This window comes from Mustela nivalis (assembly GCF_964662115.1).
Source record: "Mustela nivalis genome assembly, chromosome: 10".
NCBI lineage: Eukaryota > Metazoa > Chordata > Mammalia > Carnivora > Mustelidae > Mustela > Mustela nivalis.
In genome coordinates this window covers 32,704,360-32,723,053 of record NC_139029.1, presented here as the reverse complement: position 1 = coordinate 32,723,053, position 18,694 = coordinate 32,704,360, and the positions used below count along the sequence as shown (strand labels likewise).

The 18,694-nt window shown below is 44.8% G+C and overlaps 1 protein-coding gene across 3 annotated transcripts in view; it reads right to left on the bottom strand.

Moving 5' to 3' along the window:
• The window catches only part of ST3GAL3 (ST3 beta-galactoside alpha-2,3-sialyltransferase 3), a 191,546-nt gene that overhangs the window by 86,623 nt on the left and 86,229 nt on the right, over nucleotides 1-18,694 (bottom strand). For 2 of the 3 annotated variants that reach the window (XM_082687201.1, XM_082687202.1), the window contains one exon: nucleotides 12,979-13,021. In XM_082687201.1, coding sequence (XP_082543327.1) covers nucleotides 12,979-13,021 — 43 coding nt within the window. Of the gene's footprint in view, nucleotides 1-8,711; nucleotides 8,791-12,978; nucleotides 13,022-18,694 lie in introns of those variants that run through there. The other variant, XM_082687203.1, reaches the window with a different exon arrangement.

The window sequence follows — 18,694 nt, the reverse complement described above, 5'->3', positions numbered from 1 at the left end:
TCGTCATTCCCCATCTCTATGCCTTTTAATTCCTTTTCTTTTCTTTCTTTTTACTTGAATTAGCTGGCGGTTACTGTATTATACTGGAAAGGAGTGGTGAAAGGGGACATTCCTGCCTTTGCCCAGTCTTGGGGGAACACATCTAGTTTTCTCATCATTCAGCATGTTAACTGCCTGGTTTTTTATAGGTGTTCTTTATCATACTCTACTACTGGTTTGCTGACTCTTTTTTCTAAAATCATAATTGGATATTGGATTGTATCAAATGCTTTTCCTGTGTCTTATAGATATGATCATGAAATTTTCCCCTTTGCCTGATGATGGGATGGAATACAGTCACCGATTTTCTGATGTGGAATCAGTCTTGCACACCTAGTTGTAGTATTTGATTCCCACTTAGTTGCAGTATTTGATTCTTTTTATACAATGAATATACATTCAGTATGCTAATATTTTCTTGAGGATCTTTATGTTACGTTCATGAGAGAGAACAGTCTATAGTTTTCCTTTTTTTTTAAAAAAAATTTTATTTATTTGGCAAAGAGAGATCACAAGTAGGTAGAGAGGCAGGCAGAAAGAGAGTGGGGAAGCAGGCTCCCTGCTGAGCAGAGAGCCAGATGCGGGGCTCCATCCCAGGACCCTGAGATCATGACCTGAGCCAAAGGCAGAGGCTTAACCCACTGAGCCACCCAGAAGCCCTATAGTTTTCCTTTCTTATAATGTCTTTTTATTTCTTTTCTTTTCTAAACAGTCTCCTACATCCAATGTAGGGCTTGAACTCATGACCCCAAGATCAAGAGTCATGCTCTACCGACTGAGCCAGCCTTATGTTATGTTCACAAGAGATAATGGTCTGTTGTTCTCCTTTCTTATAATGTCTTTCTTTTTAAAAAAGCAATCTCTACATCCAATAGGGGGCTTGAACTCACAACGCCAATATCAAGAGTCACATGCTCTACTGACTGAGCCAGCCTTTTCTTATAGCGTCTTCAACTTGTTTTGATTTTAGGATAATGCTAGCTTTACAAAATAAGTTACGAAGTGTTTCCTCTGTTTCTATTGTAGATTGTAGAGAATTGGTATCATCTCTTCCTTGTACGTCTGATAGAATTCATCAGTGAAACCAACTAAATGCAGTGTTCTCTGTCTTGGAAGGTTATTAAATTTTGATTCAATTTCTTTAGTAGATAACAGAGCTATTCAGATGATCTATTTTTTTCTTGTGTGAGTTTTGGAAGTTTGTGTCTTCCAAGGAATTGGTCCATTGTACCTAAGTTATCAAACTGCCTTTACAGACTTGTTCACAATATTCCTTTATTGTCCTTTTAATATCCAGAGGATCAGTAATGACGATGCCCCTTTTATTTCTGATATTAGTCATTTGTATCTTCTCTCTCTCTCTCTCTTTTGGTTAGCCCAGCTAGAGGTTTATTAATTTTATTAAAATTTTCAAAGAACTAGCATTTAGTTTTGTTGATTTTTCTCTACTGAATTCTGCTTTTTTTTTTTAAGATTTTATTTATTTATTTGACAGAGGGAGAGAGATCACAAGTAGGCAGAGAGGCAGGCAGAGAGAGAGAGGGGGAAGCAGGCTCCCTGCTGAGCAGAGAGCCCGATACGGGGCTCGATCCCAGGACGATGAGATCATGACCTAGGCCGAAGGCAGAGGCTTTACCCCACTGAGCCACCCAGGCACCCTGCTTTTTACTTCTTTGATGGCCTCCTATGTACTATCTCTCTTCATACTTCTGTCCTCTCCAATCCATCTACCCTTCTGCAGTCAAAGTCATCTTCCTATAGGTCAAAACTATGTTTTTCACCTACTTCAAATACTCCAGTGGCATCTTTTGCCTTCAAAATGAAGCCAGAACTTCTTCCTGTTATATCAAAAGCCTTGCATGATTTGGTCTGCCCATTCTTCCAGACTTATCATGCCTCACCCTCAGACCTCCTAGGGATTTGACAGCACAGCAAAGACAGTAAGTCTTTACACAAATATTTACTGAAATTATAGGTAAGGAAGGGATACTTAAATAGGCTAACAGAATGTACAGGAAACTCTTAAAATAATTGATTCAGATTTTAAAAGCCCATAAAGGAGAAACTAAAAAAAGGGTTGGTAACCAAAAATTAATTTAAGATTTCTGAAAGTAGTGTTTAGAGACCTAGAGATCACAATGAAAGTCTGAAAAAAAATAAAGAAAAGAAGGCACATCCAAATCTTTTCACTGTAAATGTATATGAGGACAAGATGAAAAATGTTAACTCAAAAGGAAGAGTACCCATAATCCCACGATCATAATAAAACTACTACTACATTCTGCTGCAGTTATGATACATTCAGATATTATTATAGTGACAGGCTTAAGGCTATATCTCCATGGTTCTCAACCCTCACATGTAGGAATCACCTGAGGGAACTTTTAAACACTAAGGCACCTAAGTCTGATTCCTGACCTGCTAAATCAGAATTTCTCGGTGGTGAGGACTTAGGCTGAGAGCCAACATATGTAGACAGACTCCTCTGTGTTGGCAGGGCTGCCCTCAAACCCGAGTTTATTCTTGGTATCAACCAACTGGGAGAGTGCAGAGTTCCTCAGACAGGAGACGGTATCTTTTAGAGCAGTGATTCTCAACTTGGAACCATTTTGAACTCACCTGAAGAGCTTAAAAAATCCCAATACCCAGGCCAAACATGAACCCGATGACTTTAGAATCCATGTCCGGTGGGACGCAGGCATGGGTCATGTTTTAAGCTCCTCAGGTGATTCCAACATTCAGTCCGGTTGAGGAGCTACTGTGCTGAGAGCCCCAGGAGAGCTGCAAAGTAGGGATGTGGCTCTTTGGGTCTTGATCACATAGGTACCGAGATGTGTAGGAGGAAGTCTTTGAACAATGGGGCTTGTGAACAGGCTAGAAGATGTGAAGCCAGGAGCCCGTCGAATCCTGCCAGGCCCCGCTCTCCTGTTGTGAACTAAGGAGGCGCTGGCTTGAGCTATCTACAAAAGAAGCAGGATGCTGTAGTTTGCAAACCAGACTACCTTTCTGGCTTTCTTGTGCTCTTGGGGCTTGTTTCTCTGTTGTCCTCTTTTCGTCTTCAGTGAAATATTTTTAGCTTTGCTTAGAGGAACCAAGAAGAAAGACTTTTGTTGTTGTTTTCTCTCCACTCTTTTTTTTTTTTTTAAGATTTTATTTATTTATTTGACAGACAGAGATCACAAGCAGGCAGAGAGGCAGGCAGAGAGAGAGGAAGAAGCAGGCTCCCCACTGAGCAGAGAGCCCGTTCCGGGGCTCAATCCCAGGACCCTGAGATCATGACCCGAGCAGAAGGCAGAGGCTTTAACCCACTGAGCCACCCAGGCGCCCCACCCTCACTCTTTCTTTTTTTTAAATTTTTTATAAACATATAATATATTTTTATCCCCAGGGGTACAGGTCTGTGAATTTCCAGGTTTACACACTTCACAGCACTCACCATAGCACATACCCTCCCCAATGTTCATAACCCCAACCCCCCTTCTCCCAACCCCCCTCCCCCGAGCAAACCTCAGTTTGTTTTGTGAGATTAAGAGTCACTTATGGTTTGTCTACCCCCACTCTTTTTTAAAGCATTAAAGAGAACTCATGCTCTCTACAGTCAACCTGATGGTGGGGGCAGTTCTTGACGTGACAGATCCTCCAGGACATGATAACGCACAGGGTTAAAGATGGGGTCACGTGACAGTCCTCGTCCCTGCATTTCCCAAGCCTCCAAAATCTTCCAATACTGAGACTTAGGGTCTGGGTTCCATTATTACAGATGGCACTATTCTGTCTTCTATCTTCCTCCTCTGTCCTTGATTGACTTACCACACATTTATTGACTATTCACTGCGCACCAGGAACACTAGACAAGGCACTGGGAGCACACCTGGGAGCAGGACATTCCTACCTCCCATCCTTACTTAACTTACTTAGGATCAAACTGACAGTGTGGATTTGGGAAAAAAGAGAAAGTTCTATGTTAGAGTGGGATGAGGACAAAGTCTGAAGCCAGGTGGAAAGGGGTCTGAATGCTGGCTTGATCACATCCATTTCTGTAAACCGGTAAATTATTTCTACAGTGACTTTCTCATTTGTTAAAATGAATTTAAATAGGGGCATATGGGTGGCTCGGTGGGTTAAAGCCTCTGCCTTCTGCTCAGGTCATGATCTCACGGTCCTGGGATGGAGCCCTGCATCGGGCTCTCTGCTCAGAGGGGAGCCTGCTTCCCCCTCCCCCCTCTGCCTGCCTCTCTGCCTACTTATGATCTCTGTCTGTTAAACAAATAAAATCTTTTTTAAAAAATGCATTTAAATACCACCTATTTCGGGTACCTGGGTGGCTCAGTTTGTTGGGCCACTGCCTTCGGCTCGGGTCATGGTCTCGGGGTCCTAGGATCGAGTCCCGCATCAGGCATCAGGCTCTCTGCTCGGCAGGGAGCCTGCTTCCTCCTCTCTCTCTCTGCCTGCCTCTCTGCCTACTTATAATCTCTCTCTGTCAAATAAATTTAAAAAATAATAATAATAAATAAATAAATAAATAAATACCACCTATTTCTGGGGTGCCTGGGTGGTTAGGTCAATTGAAGTGTTTGCCTTCAGTTCAGGTCATGATTGTAGGGTCCTCGGGATCAGAGTCCCACATCAAGTTTCTTGCTCAGTGGGGAGTCTGCTTCTCCCTCTCCCTCTGTCCCTTCCTCCTGCTCTCATGCTCTCTCTCTTTTGCTCTTTCTCAAATAAATAAAATCTTAAAAAAAAATACCACCTACTTTATAGAATGGTCCACCAATTCATTCATTCAACAAATGTTTCCTGAGAACTACCAGGTGCTGGTAATTCTGTTTTAGGTGCTAAGACGTAGTAGTGAAAAAAACAGACAAACCCCTTCCACCTGCCCTCCCTCTAGACAAGTAAGTAGATAAAACATAGATTTCCAACAGGGAGAAACACTCCGGAGAAAAATGGCACAGTAGGGGGATGGGGAATGCCAACAGAGGTTAGGGTTACAACTTTAAGTGGGATGAGGAGGGGACACTTGAGCTAAGGTCTGAAAAGGTGAGGCAGTCTCTGCAGATGTCTTGGGAAGAGCATCCCAGACAAAGATCTGAGCAAATGCCAAGAGTTGGAGGCAGGAATGTGCCTGGAGGCACAGTCAGGAGCCCAGTATAGCATAATAAACAGGGGGGGTGGTAAGATAACAGGGGTCTAGACCGAGGAAGGACCTTGGCTGAGAGTGGTAAAAACTCTCACAAGAGAAATGGGGAGCCCTGGGGGAGTTCTGAGCACAGGAGAACTGAGTCTATCTTGCACTTAACAGGATGGATCACTTTGGCTTCAAGTGTGGAACTAGCCCACCAGGACGCAAGCGTGAAAGCAGGCAGGAGTGCTATCATGTAGGAGCTGGTGGTTATCTGGACAGAGTGATGGTGGGAGAGGGAGTGAAAAGTGGCTGGATCTCCAGATATTTAAGGTAAAGCTGACAGGTTTTGCTGATGGTTAGTGTCAAAGACATGATGCTAAGGTTTCTTTGTTTGTTTTTAAGATTTTTTTTTTTTTTTAATTTACTTATCTGACACAGAGAGAGAGATCACAAGTAGGCAGAGAGGCAGGCAGAGAGAGAGGGGGAAGCGGGCTCCCTGCTGAGCAGAGAGCCCGTTGCAGGGCTCCATCCCGGGACCCTGAGACCATGACCTGAGCTAAAGGCAGAGGCTTAACCCTCTGAGCCACCCAGGCGCCCCGATGCTAACTAAGGTTTTTGACCCAAGCAACTGGAAGGATGAAGTTACCATGTACTGGGTTAGGGAAGATTCTGGAGCATGAATCCAGAGTTTGGTTCTAGACCTGTGAAGTGTGAGATGCTTATACACCCACGTAAAGGAAGCAACTGGGTAAATGATTCTGAAGCAGGGTAAGGAGGACCAGGCTTGTACTATATGTTCAGGAGTCATCAGCTTCGGATGACAGGGGATCTAAGCCACGGGACTGGTGAGGTCTTCTAAGCAGCTGTAGTGAGGATGGGTAACCCAGAAAGTGCCAAGTACAGCATCAGGCATATACTACGTGTTCAATCAACACTCTCCCGGTGTATCTATAGGGAACTTGGAAGGCGGTGCAGGAAACAGCAAACTAGGCCTTGGGGTATATTTTAGACTGTCCCAGGTTTGTAGGCCTTTCACAGATGACCTGCGTTTTCACAAGCCTTTGGAGGTTAAAAATGATTGGTTTTGGCTTTCGTATTTTTGTGTCTTCACAGAGAATTCCTTACGAAAGCAGACTGAGCACTCCAGTCCCGTGTTCTCGCCCACATGGTGACTACAGCACACCACATGCTGGCAACAGCCGGACCCTTTCAGAGCGCAGGGCACCTACCCACACTGAGCTGAAACCCCCGCTTAGCTAAGTCAGCTCCCTGAAGGCTGTCATGCGCTCAGGACACCCACCTACCTGGGCACCAGGGGCGGGCTCCTTCGAGGCTCTGGTGGGTCCTCTCTCCACCAGAATCAAGGGCAGATTCTTGGCTGCTGGTGTCACATCCCTCATAAGTGAGATTTCCTTCAGGCTCTGTGCTCCAGATTACTGGTGGGCCTCCAGATTATCTGCCTCCAGATTACTGGTGGGCCTAACGCTCTCTCTTCCTTTGAGGTCTCGCTCAAATGTCCAATGGGGTCTATCCTGACAACCGCATTCAAACTCATCATCTCTCCTCCAGCGTTCCCATGTCCGGCTCTCTTTTCTGCGGTGCCACTTCTCACCTTCCAAGATACTGAAAACTTTACTCCTCAGTTACGCTTTTTGTTTAATGACTATCTTGCTCACTGGGATATTCTCATAGAACAGAACCTTGCTTGACACACTGAAGCTGCTCAAGACATGGGTTGAATAAAGGAGGAAACTGCTCACCTCACTGTTGGGGCAGAAGCCGGTAGCCCTGAGCCTTTCCTCAGGAACCCCAACTTTGAACAGCGGACTTTTAGAGAACCCAGAGCCTCCCCAGGACCCAGACTGCCTCCCTTCCCCCTACAGGTATCATCCCATCAAGCTGTAGCGGAGTACACTGAGAGCCTGAGCGTCCCCCACGCCCACCCCAGGGGAACATAAGATTAATCCTTGGGCAATCTTGGGGCAGCCTCACATCCTGGCTTTTCTTGTTCAGTCCCTCAATGATGTCCTTGTCGGGTTCCTCATGCGTAAGTCACTGTTCTCTGCTTCTTCTCGGCCCTGTCTCCCGCTTCTCCCTGCCTGCACGATGCCAACTTTCCACTGTGATCTGTGAAGTCTTGTCCCTTTACATCTTCAGCTTCTTCGGTGAACGTGCCTTCCATCTGCTGCTCTCACAGAAACCTGGGACTCCCCCCATTTCCTCTCCAGCCTTGTGTGATGGAGGCTGCTCTTTCTTTTCTTTTCTTTTTTTAAAAGATTTTTATCTATTTATTTGACAGAGAAACAGCAAGAGCAGGAACACGAACAGGGGGAGTGGGAGAGGGAATGCGGGCTTCCTGGCAAGCAGGGAGTCCGAGGCAGGGCTCCATCCCAGGACCCCAGTATCATGTCCCGAGCCAAAGGCAGACACTTAACAACTGAGCCACCCAGGCACCCAAGGCTGTTCATTCTTGTCTTCCCCATCCAGCTGAGGACCCCTTGTAGCCTCTCTGCACTCCATCTAGGCTCTCAAGCCACCACTTATGTCATTCTGATCAGATAAAATAAAAAAACAAAAACCCATTCATTGTTGACACTATCCAGAAACACTACCCCCTACGGCTCCCCCGCACTGTTCTCATTTACTCCCTTCCCATTCACCAAGTCTTTAGCTCACAACACACCCGTTCCAATCACGCTTCTAAGGTCATCTGTTTGGCTCAGAATTACCAGTTTTATGCCAGTTACAAAGAGCATAGCTGGTCCTCAAGAAATACTTCCGGGGCACCTGGGCGGCACACTCAGTCAGCTGAGTGTCAAACTCTTGGTCATGATCTCGGCGTCATGAGATCAAGCCCTGGGTCAGGCTCCACTGTCAGCAGGAAGTCTGCTTGGGGTTCCCTCTACCCCTCTCTCTGCACCTCTCCCTGCTCACGCACACACACTCTTTCTCTCTCAAATAAATAAATAATTTTTTTTTTTTAAAGAAATATTTGCTAAGTGAATAAGTGAAAAAAAATGAAAATTTGGGACAGGGAGCAGGAGGTAAGCTGAGGTTCAAGTCTCATTTTGGGGTTATACCCTTCCCAGTTCAGCAGACACAGATAAGCTGAATCGTATCCTTGGATGATTAGTATTATCCCCACTTTATAACTCACTCAAGATTATAATTAGTAAGACATGGAATTGGGCTTTAAAAATCCCATGTCTGACACCCAAAGTTTTAACCACCAAAAACCATTGCCCTCCTGAACATCATAGCTTGCAGCTAAAAGGTTTCATACAGCTCACTGCATGTAATTATTCTGAACAACTTTTGTAGTGCTGACACGTGATTTTGTCCTCTAACACAAGCAGTAGGGAATTCCCAAAAGAAATATTAAACTATTTTTCTCCACAGAGATATAATTAAGAGAATATAGTGAAACCCCCACCCCCCCTCAAAAAAAAATCCAAAACATCTACTCCCAGATTTGTGGAGAATCATCAGATATAGAAACATTTTAATTAAGAGTATTTCTGTGTAATAGGATTTCAAGAATGAAATGCACCTGAGGTGGGGAGACAATTTTCACGCAGCTCTATCTGTGCAGAACTCTCAATTAAGGCAACTAGGATTTGTGGCCAAATCCAATCCACTATCTTGTTTTTCTTAAGGCCCATGAGTTAAGAATTACTTGTAATAGCTGAGGAAAAAAAAAAAATCAGACTATTTCATGGTACATAAAAATCATATTAAAATTTCAGTGTCCATAAATGAAATTTCTTTGGAACACAGACCTACTCATTTGTCTACGTGCTGCCCCTGGCTGCTTTTGTGTTACAGCAGCAGAGCTGAGTAGTTGCAACAGAAACAATAAAGCCAACATTGGCTAAAATGGTAACCATCTGGCCCTTACAGAAAAAGTTGGCCAACCCATTACAGATCATTTCTTCTGACTTATCTTTCCATTCACTCACACGGTCTTCAGGTCTATCTATCTACTGCTAAATCCTACTGCCTTTTTTTTTTTTAAAGATTTTATTTATTTATTTGACAGACAGAGATCATAAGTAGGCAGAGAAGCAGGCAGAAAGGGAGGAGGAAGCAGGCCCCCTGTGGAGAGAAGAGCCCGATGTGGGGCTTGATCCTAGGACCCTGGGATCATGACCTGAGCCGAAGGCAGAGGCTTTAACCCACTGAGCCACCCAGATGCCCCTCCTACTGACTTTTTAATTTTACTAAATGTGTTTTTCAATTCTAGAAGTTTCGTTTCTCCAATCTAATATTTTGTTTTTTTATAATCTCCTATTCCATGTATGTAATACATACTTCAATCTTGTCTTTGTTTCTTTATTTTTTTTTTTAAAGATTTTATTTATTTATTTGACAGACAGAGATTACAAGTAAGCAGAGAGAGAGGAGGAAGCAGGCTCCCTGCTGAGCAGAGAGCCCGATGTGGGGCTTGATCCCAGGATGCTGGGATCATGACCTGAGCCGAAGGCAGAGGCTTTAACCCACTGAGCCACCCAGGCGCCCCTTGTCTTTGTTTCTTTAAATATAGTATATATGCAACTGCTTTATCAATTGTGTCTGATAATTCCAATTTCACAAGTCTTTGTGGGTCCCCCTCTGTTGTCTGGGGTTTTTCATGGTTCTCACTAATGGAGCCTTCCTCGTGCACTTATTTGTTTTTACTGTTCATTTCCTTGAAAGGTTATTTGCAAGGAGCTCACGTCTTCCTCCAGAGCAGACTTACATTTGCCTCTGCCAAGACCTTGGTGGCACTGCCAGTCTAGACTACCTTAAACTTTCATATACTTAAAAGTTCATGGCTCAAGATTCCATAGATCACTTGGCTGCAAATACCAAGTGTTACTTTTTATTAACTTATGGCCCTGATCCACTCAGAGTTCTGGCAACCTTTTCTGGTGGAGAAGTGCAGGTTTCCTTCTAGTTCATCCTACGCGGAGTCCTTTGGGATTCCAGTTTAATGTGGAAAGGATCAAAAGATGGAAAAATAGGGAAGAGATGATGGTGGACCTGGAGGCTAGAATGAGAAGGTCTAACATTTAAGCTGATTAAAGGGGAGTAGAGAGAGAGTGGGCAAAGGCAATATTTAAAAAGATAATGCCTGAAAATTTTCCAGAACATATGCATTCCTATACTCCAGAAGTATAGTGACAGATTGTAGATACACTTGCCGTAGGCAAAGCATAACATACAGACTCTTCAAATCACTATGTTGTACACCTGAAGCTAATGTGACATCGTGTGTCAACTATAATTCAATTTTAAAACTTAATTCTCTAAAAAAAAAAAGGTTTACTTTAGAAAATTAAATATTTCAAAATCTAAACAAATTCAATCAAGACAAATAAAAAGAAATTCTTACATTTATAAATGTATTCATATTTTATACAAGCCTTTCTTGTATTCTTCCTAAAAACCTTGGGAGGCAGGTATTATCATCTGTGTTTTTCATAAGGAAACACTGGTTTTCAGAGAACTCAGACAAATTATCTACAGTCATGTAATTCTAAGCATCAGGGGCAGATTTTAAATCTAGCCCTTCTGATTCAAGTCCGTGTTCCCTCCTGTACTTCAGAAGTAGAACGTGGGGCGCCTGGGTGGCTCAGTGGGTTAAGCTGCTGCCTTCGGCTCAGGTCATGATCTCAGGGTCCTGGGATAGAGTCCCACATCGGGCTCTCTGCTCAGCAGGGAGCCTGCTTCCCTCTCTCTCTCTCTCTGCCTGCCTCTCCGACTACTTGTGATTTCTCTCTGTCAAATAAATAAATAAAATCTTAAAAAAAAAAAAAAAAAAAAAAAGAAGTAGAACGCAATCCAGCAGGAGGCTACTTCAGAAGAGGAGATCCGGCCACTGCTAAGGGATCACCTCCAGAGCTCAGAACCCTGAACTTGGAAACTTTTCCCTGGAAGCAGATAAAAATCATTTGCACATGGCTACTCTTTCTTCTGAAGATAAGCACTGGACTGGAGAAGTCTTTGCAATCAGAGGCAGAAACATTCTGGTTTGTACCTTAACTTGTGAGTTATTCCCTAGGCTAAAGACCAAGTTGACTCAAATGGTTCATGGGCCTGGCCTGGTGGGCAACAGAGAGCCGCACAACAGCCCACCATGTACTAGCCAGCTCAGCAGCGACAGGATTGTCCTCCTAATTTCCCTCCTTACGTTGCTGGAGACAGTTTAAATACTGTAGTTAATATGTCCTAGGAAACATGCCTTTTGTTCATCAATGTGATCTGACTTGGTAAATCACTACATCTCTTCCATTCTGGTGGCATTTCACTGGTTTACAGCTTATGCTTGACTTCTTTTTCGCCCAGAGCACTAAATTAAGAACTTTTCCAAGGGGATAGCCTGTGGCTTTCTAGCATGACTGGGCCCCATTGCCCAGATGTTAACATGTGGCTGACATCTCTATGCTCACCTGGTGTAAAGAGCAGACCATCCTTCCCTTGGGGCTGCCTCCGTGATGTGTAAAAGCTGGGAGAATTATGACACCTGAACTCACAGTACGAGGTACAAGAACCACAAAGCCAGACAACCATGAAACAGGCCTAGAGGCTGGACAATTCAGTGGGAAAGCCGGAGAGCCCCAGATTTGATGTCTCGTGTGTAGGTGCAGTCATCACCGTCACAAGCTATGGTCAAGGGCTCATGCAAGGGAGGAAAGGAAGGAAACACAATTCCCATCTTCCACATCCATCTGGGACGGAACAAGGGCCATGGGTGCACAAAGACGACAGATAACTGAAACGAGCCACCGGCGGTTTTGCAACCATTTACTGCAAACCAGCCAGGTGCGAGGAGCCATGCAGGGCACAGACACACAGAATGGCTGCAGCCCCATCTCGAGGCACCCCAGCCTAAAGGGGAAGTGCACGGTCATCCACCTGTCCTTCATGCATCCATCTACACAGCCACGGTCCAGCACCTCACAAACACCCCAGCCCTGGTTAGGTGCTAGAGAGACCAAGAAGGCCAGAACAGAGGATTAGACACTCTGTCGTTGAAAATCCGTACAAATTAATCATTTCCATTAAATCCTTACCATAACCCTGGGAGGTAGGCATATTGGTGTCCTCATCTTACAGATGGAGCTGAGGCTCAAACTGGCTCAGGAGTTTGCCCCAAATGACAAAGAAAGGAAATGGCAATCCAGGATTCCAACCAAGCGAGCCTGGCACCAAGCCCGTACTCTTAATAAATTGACAATTATCACACAGTTAATTATAGTACGATGAGATCACTGGTGACAAAGGAAGCATCACGGAAGAGATCATGAATTTTGTGTAGGAAAGAGGCGGTCTTTGAGTTTTCCGAGGTGGGCAGCAAGGAAAGGGCAGCACAGGCACAGATAATAAGCACAAGCCGAGGTAGAGGGGAATGGAGAGTTTGCCTGCGACAGACGGACAGGAACTACTGCAGGGGAGGGGGTCTGATCACAGAAGGCTTTGCACGCCAGGCTGCAGGACATCTTTGCCTGGTCACTGCTTCCTGCTGCAACTCAACCATACTCAACCATCCTCTGCTCTGTAGTAGAAGCCTTCCCGGGGGACTCCTTGTCCCCCGAACCTGGCAGGAGCTGTCCATGCCAGCCAAGTCTCAGGCCTTATGTTTGCATCCACAATCCCATCCTCTCTGGGCCCCTGCAAGTGCTACATGCCCCAAGAGTCTGCTGGCAGACTGAGGCCAGAGACCCCAGGGAGTTCCCCAACAGACACGGGGCAGAGCACGTGACCCTTTGAAGTTGGAACCCAGCTCCCACAGACATCTCTACCACAGAATTAAGGCGCTTTTGTATTCTACTCACAGCTTGGAGTCCAGCTTCAGGAGGAAACCCAACCGATCATACTCTGAAAAAGAAAAGCAGAAAATGTCACTGGAGTCAAGCCACTGCTGACATGAGCAGGTTGCATTTCCCAGACACAGACCATGGGACAGACAACTGCTCAAGGAACAGAGCCAAACACATAAGTCACGACTAAATTTACGTCAGAGAACTGCTGAACACCTGTTTTATGAAGGACCAGGTTCAATGCCAGGTGTTTCCCAGACCCTCTAAGCCAACAGTCCTATGCTGGCATGTAACTGCCTTCCTGTTTAAATGTGGTACTTGACTGACATTTACTTAAACCACAAAACTGGACCCCTGGAGAAATAACAGGGCCAGAAGCAATCTCTGCTTCCTCTAAGCTCGAATCATAATTTTTGCTGAAGCAGTCGTGTTCACTACATCTTCACTCCATAGCCAAGGGGTCTTCAAATCCATGGCAATGAACTCAGCCTCTTCATGACAGCCACAAAGACTTGACAGATCTAGTTACATAAATATTAGGGAACTGAAAATGAAATCTAAAAATAAGTTGTAAGATGTCTACAACAACTGATAAATCCTGGACAGTTTACATCTTCCCTCATTGTAAAATGAAGTTGAAGTAGTTTTACAAAGTTGCAGAAAGTACAAGATTTTTAAAAAGAAGATATCTGGGACCAAAGGGGAAAATAAGCATAAGAAAAATAACAAAATACAACCAGGACAAGAATACCAAAACCGGATGACCTATAAGGTCCTATGTGCTCGCTGGAGGAAGGTTACAGATTTATCCCACCCCAAGATTTCTTCAGCATTAGCAAAAGCTATGTGCAAAGCACTGATCAAATGGTTTATAGTGTTCATAAAATAAACCAAGAGAATCACAGCTATTCATGCTACAAAGACTTGAGAATTGCCGTAAAGTGATTTCTTGTACCTTTGTTCAATGATTGCAAAGTGTGTGTGTTTGTATGTGTGTGTGTGTGTAGAGTGGCTACATCAAAATAAGGCAGCCTATGAATGTAGCTCTCAGTTGGCCTGGCTTCACCAGAGGATAAAAGAGAATACTGAAACCAAACAACTAAATGAAAAAGACCATGAGGCAAGGCTTTGGAGGAACTTGGTCTTTAATAAGCAAAGATGAGCCAAGAGGAGTTACACATACTGACAAGTACCTCGAAGGACCCATTCTGCAAGGCCAAGTAAGGCCTGGATTTGAACTCTTTCTTAAGCAGCAGAGCTGCCATGAGAGAGTAACTCCTCTTCTTGAAACTGAAGATACCAACTAGGACACACAGCCCAATAGAAGCTGGCCTCCCAGGAGAATACGCTCGGGCAGTCAAAGCCTTTCCTCAAAATAATTCTGTTTTTGCTCTAACTCAGATAAGTGGATGGGAGACTGCCTAATATATCAGGAATCTATAAAAGTCAGCAAGGAAAAAAAAAGGCTTCAATTTTAAAAATAAACTGAAAACAAAATTTGCAAAAAGGGTTAGTTTCGAAGGTTAATACTCTTCCAGCAAGACTATTCGTCATTCCATTAAAAAAAAAAAAAAGAAAATCTCATTAATGTGCCCACACCTGTTGGTTTTCCCCACGTGGTCATAACCTTGGGGCGACCAGCCTGCTATGGCTCCTCGGGCCCAACCTAAGACTTCCCTGGACCTACACTGAATCCATGCTTTGGCTGGTTCCTTCCAGACACCAGAGAATGTTTTCCCCTTATTGCAAACTCAGATGTCAGGGCCAAGTAAGAACATAACACAAACGAGGGAAGGAGGGGGAATGTGATACTCTCCCATAGTAACTCATACTACTGATTTTAGCTGCACTGAAAACAAATCCTGTTGAAATGTCTTTTTCTCACTGTGCATTTTTGTACAGTAGCCATAAAGTCTACAGATTATTTTCCAGTGGTGTCTTAAGTTTGGTTTCCCACATACACATGCTAACTGCATAGTAAAGAGATAAGAAGACTTTGTGTTTCTAAAGAAATTCCCTTCGTGCCTCTCCTGGACTGTTGTCTTTGCTCTTGCTCTGAGTACCAGAGATATTTCATTTAACTCTGTAATTTAAGGAAAGGTAACTGTGTGAGCCCAACAGTGATAAATGGCAACTGACATTGCCTTCGGGTCACAGAGCCAAGAGGGAGTGGAGCCCATCTGGAGACTCCATGCTTCGCCGAAGGGGGGGGTCTCCACCAGCGCCAGATAACAAAGGCAGCCAGTGATGCAGGCCCAGCATTGCCACGTTCTGATTTTTTTTTTTTTAAAGCCAAGAATTCTTTAAAGGTAAACCCTCAAGTGTGTAACTATTAACAGTACATTCAAGGAAAATTTAAAGATTAGTAGGAGGATTACCCAAAATATGTCCCCAGGCAGGACTCTCAGCCAGTGGGCTCTCTGTCTATAAACTCTGTCCTAGGCTGGCAGCCCATGAGGACTGGAAACATTTCTCTTTTGTGGCTGCACCTGGTCGATGGTCCCTAAGTGTCTGCTGACTGTTATTACCGGGACTATTTGAACACGACAGTCATGTATCCGAATCAATAATCTAATAGCACACTAAAAAGAGCATTTCAGGGGCACCTGGGTGGCTCAGTCTGTGAGGCGTCCGACCCTGGATTTCGGCTCGGGTTGCGATCTCAGGGTCGTGAGATCCAGCTCCGAGTCAGGCTCTGCACTGGGCCTGGAGGCTGCTTAGGATCCTCAGTCTCCCTCTGCGCCACCCCACCCTCGCCCCATTGCTCGCTCACTCGCTTGGTCTCTTTAAAAAAAAAAAAAATTTCAGCGAAGCCTGTGGGATGATACACTTCAGACACTAAAGTGAGGTTCTAGACTGAGCTGTAAAAAATATCTGAGAGCTTGCTACATAATTCGAAAGGCCCTCCTCCCTCCACCAAATATAAAAGTAACCAGCTCTAAGCAATTAAGGAGGGAGAATTTGAACTGCTTCCCTGGAAAGAGCTGTGCTAGGGACTCCATCTCACTGAAGGGGCAGGATGGGCAGTACTCGTCTCTCCCTCACGCCTGGGGAGGGAGGCTTCACTTTGACCCTTCGAGAGTGGGGAACATGGCGGACTTCCGGTGCCTGACTTCCAGCTGACCGGTGTAAAGGACGAAAGGTGGGCTGGATGCAAAGGAGAGGTGCGTTAGAACTGGCCAGTGCTCCCAGAATTTGTTGCAGAAAAGGATGTGTGAATGAGCTGGTGTGGGTTTGTTTGGAGTCCCTTCCAAAACACCCGTCCAGAGGGTGGCCAGGGCTGCTGCAGAGAGCAGTAGGGCAGACACCAAGTCCAGGAGCTGCAGAAGGAGTGACAAGGCTCTGGTGGGCACATTGCCCCTCTCAAGGGAACTGCAAAGCAGAGGTCCCTCGTTGGAGGAGGGTCTCTAAAATGCCTATCAGAGCACCCCACAAACGTTAGCTTTTTTTTTTTTAATTTTATTTATTTATTTGACAAATAGAGATCACAAGTAGGCAGAGAGGCAGGCAGAGAGAGAGGAGGAAGCAGGTTCCCCGCTGAGCAGAGAGCCCGATGCGGGACTCAATCCCAGGACCCTGGGATCACGACCTGAGCCGAAGGCAGAGGCTTTAACCCACTGAGCCACCCAGGCGCCCGAAACGTTAGCTTTAAACACTCAGCAGCTGAGAGAGTGTGAACAGGATCTTGTGACTTTTCTGCTCCCATTCTCTCTCTCCTTTCCCCAGCGATTCCAAAGAGGTCAGAAGCGGCAGCCAGCATCTGGGGAGGAGTGGGAGGAGAAGGCCAAGCAGGGCACATCGCCTTCCCAGGGTCAGACACCTGCTGGTACGAAGCCCTGAGGGCAGGGAGGGAAAGTCACTGTAGCTTTGAATGAATTGAAAGCTATGGCTCTTACATAAGGCTGGATACTCTAATTTTGGAATTGGTGACTCAATGTGACCATGGGATTTTTATCACCTCAGAGGTATCAAAAAAATTCTCTGGACCTCCCACACTGAAAACATTTTAAGGGGACACAGGGAGACAAAATAAAGTCAGCTTTGATTATTCCCTGAGGTGTCTTGAATGTTCAATACACTGGTTGTACTAATTCAGGCAAAAAGGGCAATTTAATGGTTCACACAACTGAACTGTGGAAAGGACCAAGGTGCAGAGGGCTTCAGGGACCATGGAAAGTTGACTGGAACACCACTGGGCCTCCCTCAGCCATTACTCTTCCTGACCGGCTTCCTTCCTGTCAGAAAACATGCTGCCAGCAACTTTCAGACACACATCTTCAGCTTTGCCTCTGAAAACAGAGAGAGACTCGGTCTTTCTGCTCCTAATAGCCAAACTCCCAGGGAAGGTTCAGGAGTGGCCTGGTGTGCATCCGTTTCCTCACGCCTGCTCTCATCACACTGACAGGAGACAAGGGTTTTAAAGAATCATGATTCCCACAGGACACATGTGGTTACGAGCATTTTCCAGAAGAAGGAATGTGCTCTCCCGGACAAAGGCAGGCTCTCAGGAACAGTAGGAAGTCTTTGGAAAACTGAGAGCTAGCTTAACCTCTGGGAGGAACAACAGGTATGGTCACAGGCTATGTCAAATGGGCCTCTGTTACAATGGGCAGTGGACTTTTCCCCTCTCATCCTCATGCTGCTGTGGGATTTTTTTTTTTCCCCGCACCAATCTCCTTTTAAAATCTTTCTCATGTTACCCTCTGGCTCACCTCCCTCCACCTTCCAGAAGACCTGAAGCCTGGCTCTGCCATGTGAGACCTCACGTTGCCAGCTTCCTGGAACCATAAGGGGGAGTATTCATGATGTGCTATGGTGCAGTTTTCATCACCTTTCCTGGGTTTGGGGTTCACGGAGCTTCTTGGATCTATATTTATCAAATGTGAAAATTTTCTAGCCATTATTTCTTCAAAATTTTTTCTGCTCTCCCCTCTTTTCAGGGGAGTTCCAATAATACAAGTATTAGGCTGCCTGACGTTCCACCACTCACTGAAGTGCTCTGTTCTTTTTTTTTTTCCCAGCAATTTTGCACTCTGTATTTACTCTAGATAATTCCTATTAAAGTATCTTCTAGTTCGGCACTCTTATCTTCTGCAGTATCTAACTGACTATTTATTGGTTTGGTATAGTTTTCATCACAAATGCTATTTTTTACCTCTAAATTTCTTTTTTTATATCTTAAATGTCTTTCCTTAATATTCTCATGTTTTCTTCTATCTTCTTGAAGATATAGTATGTTTCAAATGTCTCTGCCTACTAATTCTATCACTTGTTATCACTAGGTCTATTTCTTTTTTTTTTTTTTTTAAAGATTTTATTTATTTATTTGTCAGAGAGAGAGAGAGTGAGAGTGAGCACAGGCAGACAGAGTGGAAGGCAGAGGCAGAGGGAGAAGCAGGCTCCCTGCAGAGCAAGGAGCCCGATGTGGGACTAGATCCCAGGACGCTGGGATCATGACCTGAGCCGAAGGCAGCTGCTTAACCAACTGAGCCACCCAGGCGTCCCTCACTAGGTCTATTTCTATTGACTGTTTTTTTCTCCTAATTATGGATTATTTTTTTTTCATGCTTTTCTGAATTACCTGGTCATTATATATAAAACATTTTTTAAGTTTTTAATTTAATTTTTTTTAGGATTTTTAAAAGGCAATCTCTACCTAACGTGGGGCTCAAACTTATAACCCTGAGATCAAGAGTCACATGCTCCACAGACTGAGCCAGCCAGGCACCCA